The sequence below is a fragment of the Eleginops maclovinus genome, chromosome 5 (genome assembly GCF_036324505.1).
Source record: "Eleginops maclovinus isolate JMC-PN-2008 ecotype Puerto Natales chromosome 5, JC_Emac_rtc_rv5, whole genome shotgun sequence".
NCBI lineage: Eukaryota > Metazoa > Chordata > Actinopteri > Perciformes > Eleginopidae > Eleginops > Eleginops maclovinus.
The window spans coordinates 1,081,311-1,100,657 of record NC_086353.1 but is presented as its reverse complement, the minus strand read 5'-3'; the positions used below and the strand labels follow the sequence as shown (position 1 = coordinate 1,100,657).

Below are 19,347 nucleotides of genomic sequence, written 5' to 3'. Positions count from 1 at the left end.
TCTACATTTTCATTATCAAAAAGACACAATGTAATGCAACAACGATGCCGTCTTGGTCTTATCGCATGAGGACCAAAAAAACGTTTGCCAATTGATCCCAAACCTTTGAAATGAAGGCTGTACGGTTTCTCTTTAAAAGGCTCTTCTTTGCTGCCTAACATGTCCTACACTGGGGATACTGAATTCCAAAGAGGGTACACAGAAACAGACAGAGGAGGCAAAAAAAAAATAACAAGAGAGCGTAAAATAAGAGAATAACCAGATGAATCGAAGGGGAAACCCAACAGAGTGAAGAGAGAGGAGTTGAAACCAGATCTGGAGCAGAAAAAGAAAACAACTATCCGAAGAGACGCAGAAACAGACAACTGTGGTCAACCAATGAGAGAATGACCTTTAAAAGACCCGACACACACACACACACACACACACACACACACACACACACACACACACACACACACACACACACACACACACACACACACACACACACACACACACACACACACACACACACACACACACACACACACACACACACACACACACACACACACACACACACACACACACTGAGGTATTTAAATGTCAAAACATGTCAGATGGAGGAAAGACTTGATCACACTTTACAAACACATCACATTCATTTTGACACACAGAAATACAGTATGTTAATTGTTAGAGACATCTTCAAATCAGGGACAAATAAAGGAAGCACAACACAAACATTACTGGAGAAAAAAAAAAGGTATTTAAATGTTTTAAAAAGCCAAGTTAATGTAAGACTAAGACTTTGATCAGTACATTTAAAGAGTCCTCTCCTGCTGATGTTCAGGTGTATATCAGTATGTAGAGTCTCTACTTTAAAGAGTCCTCTCCTGCTGATGTTCAGGTGTATATCAGTATGTAGAGTCTCTACTTTAAAGAGTCCTCTCCTGCTGATGTTCAGGTGTATATCAGTATGTAGAGTCTCTACTTTAAAGAGTCCTCTCCTGCTGATGTTCAGGTGTTTATCAGTATGTAGAGTCTCTACTTTAAAGAGTCCTCTCCTGCTGATGTTCAGGTGTATATCAGTATGTAGTGTCTCTACTTTAAAGAGTCCTCTCCTGCTGATGTTCAGGTGTATATCAGTATGTAGAGTCTCTACTTTAAAGAGTCCTCTCCTGCTGATGTTCAGGTGTATATCAGTATGTAGAGTCTCTACTTTAAAGAGTCCTCTCCTGCTGATGTTCAGGTGTATATCAGTATGTAGTGTCTCTACTTTAAAGAGTCCTCTCCTGCTGATGTTCAGGTGTATATCAGTATGTAGAGTCTCTACTTTAAAGGGTCCTCTCCTGCTGATGTTCAGGTGTATATCAGTATGTAGTGTCTCTACTTTAAAGAGTCCTCTCCTGCTGATGTTCAGGTGTATATCAGTATGTAGAGTCTCTACTTTAAAGAGTCCTCTCCTGCTGATGATCAGGTGTATATCAGTATGTAGTGTCTCTACTTTAAAGAGTCCTCTCCTGCTGATGTTCAGGTGTATATCAGTATGTAGCGTCTCTACTTTAAAGAGTCCTCTCCTGCTGATGTTCAGGTGTATATCAGTATGTAGTGTCTCTACTTTAAAGAGTCCTCTCCTGCTGATGTTCAGGTGTATATCAGTATGTAGTGTCTCTACTTTAAAGAGTCCTCTCTTGCTGATGTTCAGGTGTATATCAGTATGTAGTGTCTCTACTTTAAAGAGTCCTCTCCTGCTGATGTTCAGGTGTATATCAGTATGTAGTGTCTCTACTTTAAAGAGTCCTCTCCTGCTGATGTTCAGGTGTATATCAGTATGTAGCGTCTCTACTTTAAAGAGTCCTCTCCTGCTGATGTTCAGGTGTATATCAGTATGTAGTGTCTCTACTTTAAAGAGTCCTCTCCTGCTGATGTTCAGGTGTATATCAGTATGTAGTGTCTCTACTTTAAAGAGTCCTCTCCTGCTGATGTTCAGGTGTATATCAGTATGTAGTGTCTCTACTTTAAAGAGTCCTCTCCTGCTGATGTTCAGGTGTATATCAGTATGTAATGTCTCTCCTGGGACATGTCTCCATGCTTTAATGTTCAGAAAGCTCTTTATTGTTCTCATACTGCCTGTGCTGCAGCACCTCTTTTCACCCCCTGTCTGAAACCAGACCCCAGTCTGCTCTGATTGGTTAGCTGGCCAGCTCTGTTGTGATTGGTCAACCTCTTAGGCTGTCACGTACAACATGCCGGAACGTCTTACAGACGTCAATATGTTCTTGAAGTAAACAAAAGACAGGGATTTTAGCCTTTGCCTAATATAACCCACCACAGGAAAGGGGAAACCCTAACCCCTAACCAAAAAAGCAGAAGAGGGCCTCTAGCTCTGTGGTTTGGGTAAAGGTAATAAAAGTTGAAAGAAGTTCAGATGGCATAAAAAGGGGAAATAGAAGCGTAGAGTGAGAGGGAACCCTCTTGTTTGACATTTGAAGACCACAAACACACACACACACACACACACACACACACTGAGCTTAAACATGCAAACACACCACACATGCTAAATATTAGCTTCACACTACATCCAGGAGAAACATGGCTGCCTCTTAATTCAACACAACCCGAGGAAATTGCACAACACACACGCAACAACACACACGCGGTGTAGCATATGCGTGACAAACACACATGTTCCTCTTAGGAGACACAAATAAAAGGGGTAAGTGTTTATTCACACACACACACACACACACACACACACACACACACACACACACACACACACACTGAACTGAAAGGGTTCATGACCTGAATGAAGCCCTCTGGAAGTGTGAGGCTTTGTCATAGTGACCGAATTGTGGAATTAAATCTTCCATGTGACACCAAGGGTCCTAAAAAGGCTTTTTCTTATTGACTTCCATTGGGAAAGAGATGATATATATATGGAATGGAATACAGTCTTAGACCCTCTAAATGTTGCATCCAGAGTTACTCTGTTTTACTCCTCTACCGGGTGCCTCGTTTAGATAAAGTCAGACTGAAGCTCTTCTTTGTGCACCTGTCAATCCTAACAGTAAATACAGAGATCAAATGCACATTAAAGAGTCTTGTTTCTCATGTTTCTCTTACTGATTGATGTTGTGTTAAATGTTCCTGTATTGTGTCTTCATATCTGTCCTTGTACAAGTTGCAAATGGAGCTGCTGTGACGTCAAATTCAGACTTTATCTGAAGTAATAGCTTTTGTATTGTACATCCATGGAGTCTATTAAGTCATATAAAAAACATCCTCTACTTCTTTCCCTCTCTGCTTTATTCCTTCCTCCATCCACAGGGGAGCAGAGCACTTGATTAAAAACCCCCACTAGCAAAGGTGATGGTGGGAAAGAAGAATGCGAGGGAGAGGGGCAGAAAGACAAAACAATAGAGAAAGAAAATGAAACTGAAACGTGACATTCGTGATTTCATATTTGAGCAGTGGTATGTTTCTCTTCCCCTTTCCCACTTGCTGTGTCTCAATTCAGATATTTCCCTTGGTATTAAAATCTCAAAGTACAGAAAGGATTTGAGACAAAGCAACCCTTGTGTCTTTACTTTGGACAGACATGACAGGAGACCTCAGTGTTCCTGGCCTGACCTACACACCAAACACACACACACACACACACCGGGCTGTAGAATAACAGCTGAGCAGGTTTGTGTAGCGGGGAGTGAGTTGTCGGTCCTCGCCACAGATCCTGTTATCCAGCGTGAAGCTGTTGCCGCACGCAGCAGGGAGCGTCCTGCACTCCCGGCTTTGGGAAAACTAAAAATTCTGGGAAAATCCAGCTCTGGAGATCATGCAAATATAGAAAAATGCATGCATGTGCAAAATAGACTGAACACACAAAGGAATATCTGCTGTCGGCTGGACGCTTTTCATCCACTGTGCTTTGAACGAGTGCTGTGTTCTTTTAAAGCATGGGAAGCACTATTTGGGATAAAGGACACTTGAAAATATCACAATGAAAAATAAAATCTTGCAGGGGAAATGTGTGTTTTGTATCTCTGAACCAAATGGCTACATGTGTTGTAAAGACATGACCTAGAAATGTATCGCCAGCTCTGCAGCTCTGTGAGATGTTTGGCATGTTTTGGCTTTGATGGCACTTTGATCAACCTTGTTTTCTAGCTGCATCAGGCAACAGATTCATCCATGATGCACTACCTGCCGAGTATCTGAGTTTCTAGTGGGGCTCTACATTATATGTCAGTGAACATTACAATAGGAAAGCTCTGACATCTGATCATGATTCATGAAACGATCAAAGAGGACAGGAATGAACCTTTTCTGAAACCTGGGAATAACTCAACACGTTACCTCTTCTACATCTCCTTTTTATTACACCCCAACCTCCTACTGTACATCTCTCATGTAAAAGAATGCAGGTTGTGCTGCAAAATAGTGTTTCAGCATCGATATTGCAATATTGGCGATGTCAGGTGAGGTTCATAAACGCTTAATGAAAAAAACTTTTATTCCGCTTCATACAAAAAAGCAAACTAGCACGGTTCTCTTTTTCTATGATATATGCAATAGAAAAGTCTAATCCATCATCCTTTATAATATCTGGGTCTGCATGCACAGCAAACAGCCCTTCAATTTATCAAACAACCAATGTTTGATCAGAAATAAGAAGACAGAGACTTAGTTTAGCTTCAAAAATATTGATTACGACCAAAACCTGGTGCATTGCCGTCATCTGTTCAAAAGAATACTATGTTAAAAGTAATCCCAATAATTCCCAATACTGTGTTGCCAGAGCTTGGATGCACTCTATTAAGAACTGCCATCAATGTCAAGTAAAGTCTATTTTATTACATAGACAAGTATCATAAGGTTTGCCTCAAGGGGTTTTAAGAATAATATGCTATTGCTTTACTCTCCCTCTTAAAGAGTAAACGTGGTGGCTATTAATTTATCCATTCAGTTGGTGTATGTGCTTTGAAATGAGCCCAAGTTATACTGTTCCTCAGGTTTAAGCAGAGAATCACACAGATCTAAATGCAGCCAATTATCCCACAACACCGTGAGACAGCAGAAACTCTCACTGAAATGACATAAATGCAACATTTCCCCCGAGGTAACACAACATAATAAATACATATGGATAGACTTTCTTTTGCCCACACGCAGCAGACAGTATAAATAATCATGTCACCTAATCACACACATCTGTACGGATGTTAATGTTAGTAATTAGCACGTGCAAATGCAGGCACACAGAAATAAATACTGCAAATGCAAGCAATTATCACTCTCTCACACACACACACACACACACACACCCCCACACACACACACACAGCCACTCTGACTCAGTAAATTAGTCTGGTAAACGGCGAGGTCACGTTCCGGTTAGCCTGTAAACAGCCGCCGCCCGGCAGCTGCTATCACACCTCCGTTAGCTTCACGCCGCTAATTAGCCTCTCAGATGCCAATCAACTGCGCTAATGAGGACAGGTCTGCCTGTGTGCCTAATGAGAGAAACTCTCCAAGTGTCTGATGGGAAAGTTACTGTAACCACAAGGACACACTCGAACAAACACGTTAAATCAAGCGTGCACTGAAGCACTGTCCTGGGGGAGAGGAATCGGAAGAGTTTTCTGACGTAACAACCACCCAACAAACATGTCTGATGGAGTATACTGGACTACTTTTTTATCCCGTAACGTGCACTTTTTACATCCAATAGGGTTAAAAAAGATTGCTGTCCTTGATCACTTTTTGGGGAATTGGCTGGCGACACGAACCACCAACAGGTAGCCATCCAAGCTAAACACAGAAGCTCCACATTCAGTAGAAATTGAATTATAAAACGTACTAAAGATGTCAGAAAACAGCCTCATTCTGGAGTTAGGGTTAAAAAATCATCATTGAAACTATATACTGAAACTAAACTGGCTCATTAAGATGGGGAAATACTGTATGTCAAGGTTTCTTATAAGGAGGTATTTTGTTTGAATAAGGATAGGGATTATTTCTATATTGGCTTTCTTCATAGAATACATTTTTCAATGATATAATTAGATGTATTTGTACATTTCTGACTGGAAAACGTGTTTTTTGTAGTGTTTTCTGTATTTGTTTGTCTTGTAAAACCATACCATTGAGACATATATTGGATAAATCCTTTCCTTTTCTCATTCTTTCACTGATGTTTGTAAAGGCAGACTGCATGGCTATGTGCTTGAGTACTAGGAGTGTCCCAATACTTCTGTCTCTGTGAGGTTTTAGTTTTCATTTACAGTAACTCGTGTATTTTCAGAGGTTTGAATTGAGAGCATCTCGTCTTCCCAGGCAAGGTAGAAAAATGTATTTCGGACGCAGTAACCACACTAGTGGTAAACCCACTGATGATGCTACGTGTGATCAACTATGTGTTGACATGAGCTGGAGGGAAGCATTTTAAGATAGTTGCTAACAGTATTAGCCAGTAAATGCAGGTTCTATCCAGATGCATTGCACAATTTATTTATTTCCTGTGTAAAGCATTGCCCACACGCTTGTGCATTTGCATCATGCAGGCAAGAACATCGCTCCATAGTTTCTAATAGGGGAGCAAAATCCCACATGGCCCCTTTAAGAACATTTCAAACAGGATCTCATTCAGATTTGTGCTTTACATCAAAGTGATTGCATGAGGCACCGTTTGTCCAGAAGATGGTAACATTATTTCTTAGTCAAAACTACATTGACAGGAAGTCCAACAAACATTGCGTCTGAAAGAGGAACTCCCATTGGACCACAGTCGACAGCACTTCCCCCTGGAGCGCAGCGTTCCCTTGCTGAGCAGACAGTTCACCTCCAGGTCAAGGTGAGTGTGTGTGAGCGAGACATTAAAACTACACTCCCATAATTCTTGGGTTCCCCTGGGCTAAAGGGAGGGGGCACAGTGGTACTTCACACATTCATGCAGCCTCTGGGTATCATCAAACACACAAAGGGCTGTGAGAGGGTGTGGAGAGAAGCCTTCGCACAAAGAGAGGGAGAGGAGTTCAGGCAAAGAGGGAAGGGAAATTGACAAGCTGACAGTAAAGAACGCATGTGTGTACGTGCCTGTATTTACATGTTACATGATGCAAAATAAAGAAAAGTCACGACAGGAATGCACTGCTGTTTGGTTATGAGTTCAATCTGTAAGTTAACCTCAGGCTACAGCTGCAGTTCGATGCAAAATCACGATACATGATCTGAAATTCAGCTAACTATGGAACAAGGGAAGCATCAATTTGGCAATAAATGAAACAAACGAGAGACAATAAATATTTCCTGGAGATAAATGAGGAAATGATGACACTCTTTCCTTCCCTTGATATCCCTCCTTGCATCCTTTTTATTTCCTATCTTTATCTTTACTCACAAGAGAGTAAACCAAGCCTGAGGAGGAAACTGTGATCAAACAGGTTTAGTTTTGACAAGACACTAATAAACCTGCTTCGTGAAGAAATCCAACATGATATAGGATATTTAAAGACAGCGTTGCATCGCCTCCTTTACAGTAAATGTCTCGGAACTTTGCCATATATACATATAGCTGTGTTGCAGTGTTGGAGGAGCCTGGGACTTAAGATTCTCATTGCCATTTCTACACTACTGTGCAGTAAGGCCTTGCATCTTGAATCATATAGTAGTGATTCACAAGGACCTCTGTACAGTAAATATGTGCAGTAGAGGGGATTTACAGCGAACCGTTGCAGCCTCTCACAGGCAGCAACCATGATTTGATCAGTAAATGTGTAGAGACATCAAAAATCTATAAAAACACAAACCATGTCGATCAAAGACAGACAAAGGATAGTAATTTGAGGGATGTGTGGAGAGATGGATGTAAGCTGTAGGAAGTATGACTGCAGCTAATTTGGCCGAAGAGAGACAGATGCACAGACACAATAAGAAGCGTGTGTGTGTGTGTGTGTGTGTGTGTGTGTGTGTGTGTGTGTGTGTGTGTGTGTGTGTGCGCGCGTGCGTGTGTGTGTTTGTGTTTCCGAGGGACACCAAGCTTTATGGAGTCCATCAACACAGCGAGAGGAAAAGAAATCACTCGTGGAGGAAGTGCTAATGGCTCTGCACTGATTTGTGTGTGTGTGTGTGTGTGTGTGTGTGTGTGTGTGTGTGTGTGTGTGTGTGTGTGTGTGTGTGTGTGTGTGTGTGTGTGTGTGTGTGTGTGTGTGTGTGTGTGTGTGTGTGTGCTGATTGATCGAACACGCCAAGTCCATCTCGGCATTCCTTGATGGGAGCCAGAGTGTGAAATTGCCAAAAAGGCAAACAGCAAATAATCAGGACAGACACATCCACAAACAGACATACCTCCACACACAGACACACAGACACACAGACACACAGACACACAGACACACAGACACACACACGTCCGAAAACACATCAGTGTCATAAATGAATCAATCATTGAGAAAAGCTAATTAAGCAGTGTTTGCTTTTCTTTCCCTCTCTGCAGCATTGTTTGTGTGTGTGTATCCCGGCGTCTCCAGGCAGTAGCAGATACATTCCCCCATGCTACACTACACACACACACACACACACACACACACACACACACACACACACACACACACACACACACACACACACACACACACACACACACACACACACACACACACACACACACACACACACACACACACACACACACACACACACACACACACACACACACAACAAAGACTGTAGAGCAGCGAGTGTGTGTGTGTGACACGTTTAGCCACATAGTAACCAATTGCTTCCAAGCTTGCAGTTATTAAACAAAAAAAAAGGTCTTTGTGTGTGTGTGTGTGTGTGTGTGTGTGTGTGTGTGTGTGTGTGTGTGTGTGTGTGTGTGTGTGTGTGTGTGTGTGTGTGTGTGTGTTTAGTTGTCAAATTAAAGTGTTTAGCTGCGCCTCCCGCTCCTGTGGGATTGTGGGAAGTATTTGTGGTTCCTCTGCTGTCCGAAGGGAGACTATGTGAATGTTTTCTAGGTGAGAAAAAAAATGGGTCAATTTTTGATCTAAAACTGGCAAGCATGCAGCCTGAAGTCGGTACTGTACATGAGATGCTTTGTTCCTGTAAAAGGACACATTTCAGTTATTAAAAATGTCTTTATGGTAGATAATGTGCAGTGTAAATGTACTTTTGCTTATGGGTTTAAACTGTGGTTTGAGTTCTCTTAAAATTCAGAGTGAATTGACTGTTTTTGCACCCAAAAACAAAATTCCTTTGGCTGTATTTCTAATCTTCTGCGACACTATGAACCATCTAGAGCTACTTAAAACTAACCATAGAGAAGCGGCATTTGGTGTTTATGCTCCAAATATCTGGAACAAACTCCAGGAAAACTGCTGCCTTTTATTGAGTCTAACAACTATTCATATGCTTAAATGTTTAAATGCAATTTCTGAATGCTTTTAACTTCTTTCTGTAAAGCATTTTGAATGATCTTGTTGTTGAAACGTGTTATATAAATGAACCTGACATGAAATACATAAAGTAAAGACACGGAAAACATGCATTAAGTTCTTTTATATATATTTTTTTAAACCTGTAGGTAGACAAGAAGAACTTAGTGTGTTAGCTGAAAGATGGAAAGACCCTCCACCTTTCAGCTAACACAACAAACACACATACTATTCCTCACCAGAGTGGAGCTTTAAGGGGCATCATATAGCCCTCCTAAATCCAATAAAGTTTGCAGAGAAACAAACATCTCCTCTCCGTGCTCTAAAATTAGCCCCCGCTACTCTCCAAATGAGAGTAAAAATCCATGTTGGCAAATAAAATAAATGAGGTCAACGGCCCTTTGGCAGGTTTCTGAGATAGACCTACTTCACTGCAACACACTGAGCCACGGGCAGACTCACCAAAAAGTTAATTTTGGACGCTGTGACTCCATCAGCCATGGCATTAATTAGAGCATGCAGCAACTCGATCAGAGGGGATATGATCAGATCCCTCAACACCGAGCACTGTGTGTTTTCATTCCTGCTATCAACAACAACTGTGGGCGTTTGTGATGGAAAATGCACATGCAGTATAAAATCTGTCAGTAAAGTAAGAGCACAGACGGGTGCAGGAATGAGTCCTTAACCCGGGAATGAGTGAGCATGAGGAAGCCCTTGTGATGCTAACTAATTATGTATAGCACTTTATGAGGTAGAGATGTTTGAAGAGAGTTAAGCAGAGATTTTAGGGCACTCACAGTCGAGAGAGGAGTTCGTTCTTCTGGAACAGCAGCTCTGGAAACTGGCTGAGGTGGTTCTTATTGAGGCGACTGGATGGACAAAAAGACACGTGTTGGATAAGTTAACGTTCGAGTCATTTGAATGGAAATGTGTTCTATATGCATGTGTGTTCTCCTACAGTCTCTCCAGCTCCTTCAGCTCATCAAAAGCTCCTCTCTCCACGGTGCTGATCTGGTTCTCCATCAGATGACTGCAATCAACAAAATAGATCATTAAAATAACAGTAAAACACATTGAGAATAAATGCAATTTGAACTACATCATGATACACGTATTATTTATTATTTGTATTTGTAGCACATCAGAAACATTAGAATATATTACAACAGACATCAATGCATACAGGAAAGGAGGAACATGTGCAGGTGGAAAAGAGGATGTGGACTCATCACGATGATTGATGCTCAAATTTCAAAGATGTACAGTTTTTCCCCAAATGCCGGTTATATTATCTGCGCAGGATTGAACCACAGTTTGTTTGCATAACGCTCTACGGGAAAGCACTACTGCTCCTGTTCTTGTCTGGTTGGTCATGTTTTCCTCGTGTAGGATAAATGGATTTGGCTCCATCTGGATTTTGTTGCGCAACCCAGTGTTGCAGAAATAAAATATGTAATTATTGATTCCTAGAAATGCTATTTATTATAGAAAAACGAGGGCATTAATGTAGATAGATAGATAGAATTGGAGGATGAAACCATCTCTATTTGTCACATACATGCACACAGCAGAGCACACACAGTGAAATTGGTCCTCTGCATTTAACCCATCCTAGTACTAGGAGCAGTGGGCAGCTATTGTGCAGCGCCCGGGGAGCAATGGGTAGGGGGGATTGGAGGTGTCCGGTGCCTTGCTCAAGGGCACCACAGCAGGGCCTAGGAGATGAACTGGGACCTCTCCAAGTAGCAGTCCACTTCCATATTTCAAGTCTGTTCGGGGACTTGAACCGGCGACCCTACGATTCCCAGTCCAAGCCCCTACTGACTGAGTGCGCTGCTGGACAATGTGCCATTAAAAGGACAGAAAGAAAAACGAACAACAGCATGTAGCTATTTGAGGGTGATATAATAAGCAAGGATTGTGATTTTTGACACCCTGCACAAAGAAGGAAACTTAACCTCTTATTAATCAAATTGGAAATCCCCATCCCTTATTGTGTCCCACACAGTAGCCGCTGGGATCTGGACGTTTTGGTAAATGCACTCTGCAGACTTCCACATAATAAACCTCTGGTGTTACACTCAATCCCCTCCTGACAGAAACGACCCCAGGCTCCCAGCATGCTGTTAATCTGCTCTGAGCCCCCGGAGATGTCATTACTTCCCGGCGTGTCATCCTTTCACCTCCTTAATGTGCACCCCTGACACCCATGGTAAACACAGGACTCTCCCATCACGGCTGCCTCTCCCGCAGGGCGCTGTGTGTCCAGGTGAAAAGGTTGCGGATAAAACCCCTCCTTGTTGTAAATCTGACTGACACTGACACCCGACAAGCACCTCTGGGTGGCTCGGGTGTCACTGCAGAGCTCTGTTCCCTCTGGCTGCTGATGCTCGCACCGCAGCCAGGATTCCCACATTCCTCACACATAAAACCAGCAAAGAATTGTGGGAAAGAATTTGCTGAACACATACAAGCTGTCGCACCGTCAACAAAGAGCCTGGCAGCTGGGAAATAATCCCTGAGACGCTGATTTAAAGGTGTTATTGATAATATGGACATGTAAAAGACACAACTGCGTATGAAAGTGATTGAGTTAATGTGACTTACAGGACTCGGAGGTGTTTGAGACCAGCGAAGTCCGACTTGGTGATCACTGTCAGGTTGTTCCCGTTCAGATCCCTGGAATAAACAAACAAGAATACAGATTAGAGAACGGGCAGTACACCGAGGACTGAGGAATTTAGAAATGAGCAATGGCATAGGCAGAGAAATGTACAAAAAGACCTGTTCAATAATACAAAAATGTGCGGCCTTGGGAAGAATACAACTTCATGTATGTTGTCATTTTTTCAGAGACAGATTTAACTTGAACCTCAAAAAGGTACAAAAGTTCAGTTAAATGAATGAATTTTGCATGAAATGTCTATACATTTCAACACGTTGAGCTCTAGTGTGAAAATGTAAAAGCTGTTGTACAATTCTGTGGCAGCACTTCAGAATATGCCTATCCGAACGTTCTTTTGAGAAGAAAAGGAAGCAATAAAGTCAAATTTGCGTCCTTGATTGTTATATCTCAATATCTTTAACCTCCCAGGGACTTTGCCGTACTGGACCGAGACAACCTCTTCTGTCCGTCTTGAGAGTTTGTTCCTGACCAGCTTTGAAATACTAGATAGAATGATGCATCCAAAAATGTTAATATGGTTTGAATTGCCTTTGAATCTGCATCAATTAGTGAAAGCAGCAGATTAACTTGCCACTGGAAGTCCCTGTCTGCCAGCACAGCACTCATTAAAGTCTTCAACTTTTTGCTCATAGTGAGATCTTTCCTCAAGGACATTTACCATGCACACTGTGTAAATATCCCTCTGCTGTACGGCTCATTGTTTCTGCTCTTTGAAGTTATTTTCACTCAGTTTGTAGAGGAGAGAGACTTCAGTGGGAGTTCATTTTGAGGACAAGCTGCTTTTTTGGGGGGTGTTTTTTGTACTGTAAATCAGCCAACGTCAGCTTGGAGACGCCAGAAACGATTTCTCTCTTACGGTTGTTAGACGAACAGTAGAGATTCCTTCCAAAGTGAGCAGGCTTGTAGAGTAACAGCTTAGAGCATATAGTGTTTGTTGTTAACGGATCAGATGTTATCTCTCCTCTGTCAGCTGATCTGTTCTGTAGGCTAATACTCTAAGAGGGAATCTATACTACTGCCTGAAACTGCTTCATGAGATCTGGATGTGGCCCTAATAATTTTTCCTTTTTAGAATTCTGAGTTTTTGTCTCTGATATACTTCCTTTTGGTTTTCTTTTCAAATTGTCACTTTTCTTAAAAAAAAAGGAAAATCGGATTTATTTTCAAAATGTCCATTTTTTCTAAATTCAAAATTTGCATTTATTCTTAAAACTTCAGACTTTTTTTGCTAAAATTCTGACTTTTTTCTCCAATTTCTACTTATATTTACGACTATTTTTTAATTTACAAATATCTTTGTAATTTACGGAAAAAAACCAAATCTGACTTATTTTCCCAAATTTCAACTATTTTCATAATTCAACTTTTTCTAAAAAATCTCACTTTTTATAAATGTTTGACTCATAACTCTGAATGGATCGGATGTTATCTCTTCTCTGTATCCTGTTCTGTTCTGTAGGCTAATACTTTAACGGCCCATCCACACGGTTCCGTTGCGTTGACGCTTGACGGACCTTCCCATTCACTTTGAATGTCAAGCGTTGCCGAACTGCATTGTGGTTCCGTTGCTTCGCTTTGGCTCTGTTGCTCGCGGTGAAAGTTACGAAAAGTTCAACTTTTCAAGCATCGACGGAAGCGCCAGCCAATGTGAGATTAACTGTGTGTGTTAAACTCAAACGGAGCTCAGATTCTATTGCTGCTTCTTTTAACCTGTAGTGCTCATGTGTTTCAATGTTAAGCTACTGTCTGAATATGCTTCATTAAAGGCAGGTTTTCCTAAAAATAAAATCATTTCTGATCTTAAATATCACTAAAGGTCTCTCACTGTTCATGCTTCATACAGCCGTTTTTGACACACTTTCTGTATCATCTGTTAGTGTCAGTGTGTGTAAGGTCACACAGTGGTTCAGGCTGCTCCACCAGGAGAGCTTTAACCCTTCAACCTCATTGTCTGCTTTGATTGACAGCTGCGGAGAAAGAGAGGGCATGAGGTCATTCTTCCCACGAGGCTTTGTAGAAGGAGAGGTAACAAAATCCTGTGTGCGTACCTGAGTGTGTGTGTGTGTGTGTGTGGGTGTGTGTGTGTGTGTGTGTGTGGGTGGAGTGTCATGTTCTTGTACTACTGTAAAGGGTGGAGCAGAGTGTGACCTTGTCCTTGTATAAAGGAGAGAGGGAGAGAGGGAGAGAGAGAGAGAGACAGAAAGAGAGAGAGAGAGAGAGAGAGAGAGGGAGAGAGAGACAGAGTGGAGGTTGTGGTTTGGGTGTGTGAACAGGATCTATGCAAAGAAAACACCTGACAAAGAAGAGGAAAATACAAGTCTATGAAAGAGAACGAGCCAAACAAAAAAACCAAATCTGAACCAAGACTTTTTGGCTTTCAAGAGACATTTCCCCCATTTGTTCCCATGTATCCTTTATGTATTTAAAGTAAAGGCTTGGGTTCACAATCCCACAGTTACTGAGCAAAATACAGGTGTGGATGCAGATGACTTGAGAGTTAAAAAATGAGTGATACTTTAAGAACAACGTTTTCCTGATTTTTGATTCTTTGCATGGTTACTTTTGAGCACAGAGGGGATTTTGTCCACAAACAACAAAAAAACTAACGACAACAAACAACACAAAAACTAATTTGACCAACTGGGAGTGTGTCTGCAAACTTTGTGGGTCTACTTGGAAGCCAATTTGGGTCAAATCCTCTCTATCCTCCAGGAGAAGTTCCCATTTGGCCAGGGAGACTAAAAATCTTTTTCCTTCATGGATTTATCTCCTATTATTTTGGACAAACGCTTACCTACTCATTATAAGAACCAAAGAGTGCCATGTTGAACCACTCTGTATTTACTTCTTTCTTGACCTGATAAGCTTCTCCCACCAGAAAACCAGTAGGGCTACACCGAACCAATGCACTAAATAAATACAGGTGGATCAGTAAAAGTAGTCAGGTTTATCAGAACTAGAATACTACAGACTATACCTTCGGAAAATCTGAGTTTAATTTGGTTTAACCTGCCATCTCCTCCACCAGTTCTCCTTTGTTCTCGCCAGTATAAAAGGTATTTATTGATTGGCAATGGATTCATGTAATCCTGCCCAAAAGTGTTCAATCCAGTTGGAGTTTGGCATACAGAACCATGGCACGGTTTGCCTCGCTTTGGCTCTCACTTCAAGCCTCGTTCTGGACAATGTAACTCACACTGGCACGGCACATTTCTCCACTAGAGTCGATACAAAGACCTTTGGGAATGGAAAATGTTTCAAGGTATAGTAATCTCATCCCACTGGGGGAAAGAAAATACGATTTGTGGAGGTCTGAAGCTGGTATTTTTTAGATACTGTGGGGGGGGATTGGCTGGTTGAGGCGGGGGGTCCAGAATCACTGCCTGGATATGTGTGAAATTACCCTGACAGTTTGACCGCACGGGCAAAACAAGCAAGATGAGGGAGAGAGATGTACAGCGAGCGATGGCCAGATTGTCCCACACTATAAAAGCAATCCTCGGACACACACCAAGTCAGAGAAATATCTGCCTCTGATTACAGGATCCTCACAACATCGGTCTGAGGGGGAGGAAAGGGACACGAGGGGAAGGATAAGCGCAAACACAGCGCTGATGAGGCGTGGTTAATCGAGTTTTGTGCAGCATGGCGGGGTCAGGGGTCAGCTGAGCGACAGACTCCCCTCGAGTGGAGACTCTGCCAAACAATGGCTCATTAAAGCAGAACGCGTCTCACACACACAAACACACACACACACACAGCCTCAGTGGGCAGTGAGGCAGTTGATCCGCTCAGCTCTGCTCTCCACCGTTAGATCTGACATGGAGGTAGAACATGAGGGGGGGGGGGGGCATGGAGAGAGATGATGACATGGTTAGAGGGAGAGGAATAAAGATAAGGGACATAAAGAGAGTAGAAGCACTGATTTGGAAAGAGAGACGGGTATCCAACCTCAATACTATTCAAGTACCGACAAAAAGGGTAGAGATTTGTACTTGAGTAAAAGTAGAAGTACTCAGATCTTGTTCTTGAGTAAAGTAGAAGTACTCAGATCCTGTACTTGAGTAATGTATAAGTACTCAGGTCTTGTACTTGAGTAAAGTAGAAGTACTCAGATTTTGTACTTGAGTAAAGTAGAAGTACTCAGATCTTGTACTTGAGTAAAGTAGAAGTACTCAGATCTTGTTCTTGAGTAAAGTAGAAGTACTCAGATCTTGTACTTGAGTAAAGTAGAAGTACTCAGATCTTGTTCTTGAGTAAAAGTAGAAGTACTCAGATCCTGTACTTGAGTAAAAGTAGAAGTACTCAGATCTTGTTCTTGAGTAAAAGTAGAAGTACTCAGATCTTGTACTTGAGTAAAAGTAGAAGTACTCAGATCCTGTACTTGAGTAAAGTAGAAGTACTCAGATCTTGTTCTTGATTAAAAGTAGAAGTACTCAGATCTTGTTCTTGAGTAAAAGTAGAAGTACTCAGATCTTGTACTTGAGTAAAAGTAGAAGTACTCAGATCTTGTACTTGAGTAAAGGTAGAAGTACTCAGATTTTGTACTTGAGTAAAGTAGAAGTACTCAGATCTTGTACTTGAGTAAAGTAGAAGTACTCAAATCTTGTTCTTGAGTAAAGTAGAAGTACTCAGATCTTGTACTTGAGTAAAAGTAGAAGTACTCAGATCTTGTACTTGAGTAAAGTAGAAGTACTCAAATCTTGTTCTTGAGTAAAGTAGAAGTACTCAGGTCTTGTACTTGAGTAAAGTAGAAGTACTCAGATTTTGTACTTGAGTAAAGTAGAAGTACTCAGATGCTGAATTTACTCCAGGTGAACTAAAGTCTGATTTAAGGGCTGATTATATTTACCATCATTCATCCAAATCTGTAAAGCAACTAAAGGTGTTAAATAAATGTAGTGGAAAAAAAAGTAAAAGTACACCATTTACTTCTGAAGTGTAGTGGAGTAGAAGTACACCATTTACTTCTGAACTGTAGTGCAGTAGAAGTAAACATGTTGAACTAAGTACCCTTATGGAGGTGGACATGCTGTTTGTGTTTGTTTTTTCTTTAATTGCACAGAGAAAACAAAAAGCAGCTCTAAACGGGAATTATGACCAAAACCAGCCTCACGACGGGAACTCGAAACACAAGGTTTATAACATTTTGTAACACTCACAGACAGGATTTTACAAATATGAACAGATATTATGACAAAAAATGTTTCACCAAAACAGATGTGAGCTAACGTGTGCTAACGCCGCTCTGAATTCCACCTACAAACCATCAGCTTTTATGTGTCTGAAGATCTGAAATGCTGCATTTACTACTTCATTATTGGTGGTGCAGTTTGGCAGGTATAGAGCTGGTCTGACAATAGACTGTGAGTAGCAGCTTAAATCTAAAAACCGTGTTTCTGTAGTTGGTTTGGATTCAGTCCCGACAAACCCCACCGCAGAACCAGGATCCTGAACACATCCTGTCAGGGTCATCTCGGGTAGTGAAACCCCAGTATTAAAAAGGCTCAAACAAAGTCAAACACACCATAAGGACAGGAATCTATTAGGACCGTGCTCCAAACCCACTAACCCTTTCTCAATACATATTCAGAGCCATTCTGGGCAAAACCCCGGGGTGGTTTCTTCCTTTGTTTGGTCACATGAGAAGAGAGCAATCAGTACAAGATGTGACCGAGCGGGAGGTTTGTAAATGGTGCTTCATTTGGACCGACATCTGACCAAGACCGACATCCCTCCAGGACACGGGCGGCAGATATTCTCCTGCTCTGCACAGGAAAGAAAACTCCTGAAAACGTGCTGTGTGAAATATTACTGAGTCAACACGATGCTGCAGTGCAGATGTAAAAGCAATCATCTTTCCCTCCTCCTCTCTACAACACCTCTTTCATATCATCATCCTTCCCTCCATCCTCAGTTCCCTTCTTTATGTTCACCTCCCCTCTTCCTCCTTTTCCCCTGATAGCCTTAAACAACTCTTCTTCCCCCACCACCTCCTCCTCCTCCTCCCTTCATTGCGTTCTCCTGATGCAGCATGGTGGATGTGACTAATATCAGCGACCACACACACACACGTTCAGGTCTAATGACACTTCATTAGCGGCGTCTTCCCCACTGAGAGGCTGCGGGGGAAATGGTGAGATGATTATAAGAGATGGACAGAGAAGGAGATGGGAGCGAGGGGCTGAGGTGGCAGTAATTGCTAATGAAACTGGGAAACAAGTGTGTGTGCGTGTGTGTGTGTGTGAGAGAGTGTGTGTAAGACTGAGAGAGAAAGGGGGACAAAATCATTTAGCTACTTTACTACTAACAAATGTGCAAAGGAGGAAGTTTAGTTTCAATTTGTTGAGCTTTTAAAGAAAATGAAACCATCCCAACAAACCTCAGCATGTCTTTCTAGTCAAACAATGTCCAGGTTCCTCAGGACAGTCGACAGATCTCACTGCTGATGGTCAACTATGAAAGCCAGTCAGCATCTGTGGATCATCTCGAGTTAAACGGACACTGTTTCATAAAGTTCTGTTTCCATTTTTGTTCTTCAAAGAGGTTTTTAGTAAGTGCTTTGAGTAGAATTCAGAGCATATCCAAGACTGAGGGATTGCCTCAGCTGACCCGGTGGCTAGCAGGTAGCATCGCTAACATTGCTAAGGTAGCGAACAGTCACAAACAAATGCAACAGTGACGAAAGAGTGTACAGCTTTCACCTTAGAAGTGGTTTAAGGGGTGGTTGCTACATTTCGTAGTCAATGCCATCAGTCGGGAAAACGTTTTCATCAGTAGCTGCCATATAAGAGTGCAGAGCGGCGGCCGTTAGCTATTCATTGGAGCCAACACACATGGACTTGCGTGCATACAAGGCTATATTAACCAAGCACATAGCAACTCGGATTACAACACACAGACAGAGAAAGATTGCGAACAGTTGTTGGGCTTTAATAAACCAGGTGAGCTTGTTGAGAGCCCTCATTTCCACTAATTAGTTGCCTCACTGGCGGCTAAATTCATACAAAGGAACCCAACACAAACACACATGTAGCTTCATGAATACTTTTCTCAATCTATACAGTAATGGGGCATAAAGGAAAATAAATAACAGCGTTTGAGTGTGTTTTAGTTTGCAGTGTGTGACTGACTGCTGTGTGTAGCTCTGATTCTCCCTGCTTCAGTTATTTATGTTTGAGGAGAGTGTTTCCAGGAACTCTGCATTGATGGAGCACACACACCACTCTCTCTCTCCCT

The 19,347-nt window shown here is 41.9% G+C and overlaps 1 protein-coding gene across 1 annotated transcript in view; it reads right to left on the bottom strand.

Annotated features, from left to right (window-relative positions):
- The window catches only part of slit1b (slit homolog 1b (Drosophila)), a 57,163-nt gene that overhangs the window by 31,228 nt on the left and 6,588 nt on the right, over nucleotides 1–19,347 (bottom strand). Inside the window, exons 2-4 of the mRNA XM_063883689.1 lie at nucleotides 12,030–12,101; nucleotides 10,381–10,452; nucleotides 10,220–10,291 (exon numbers count right to left, since the gene is read on the bottom strand). Coding sequence (XP_063739759.1) covers nucleotides 10,220–10,291; nucleotides 10,381–10,452; nucleotides 12,030–12,101 — 216 coding nt within the window. The remainder of the gene's footprint in view (nucleotides 1–10,219; nucleotides 10,292–10,380; nucleotides 10,453–12,029; nucleotides 12,102–19,347) is intronic.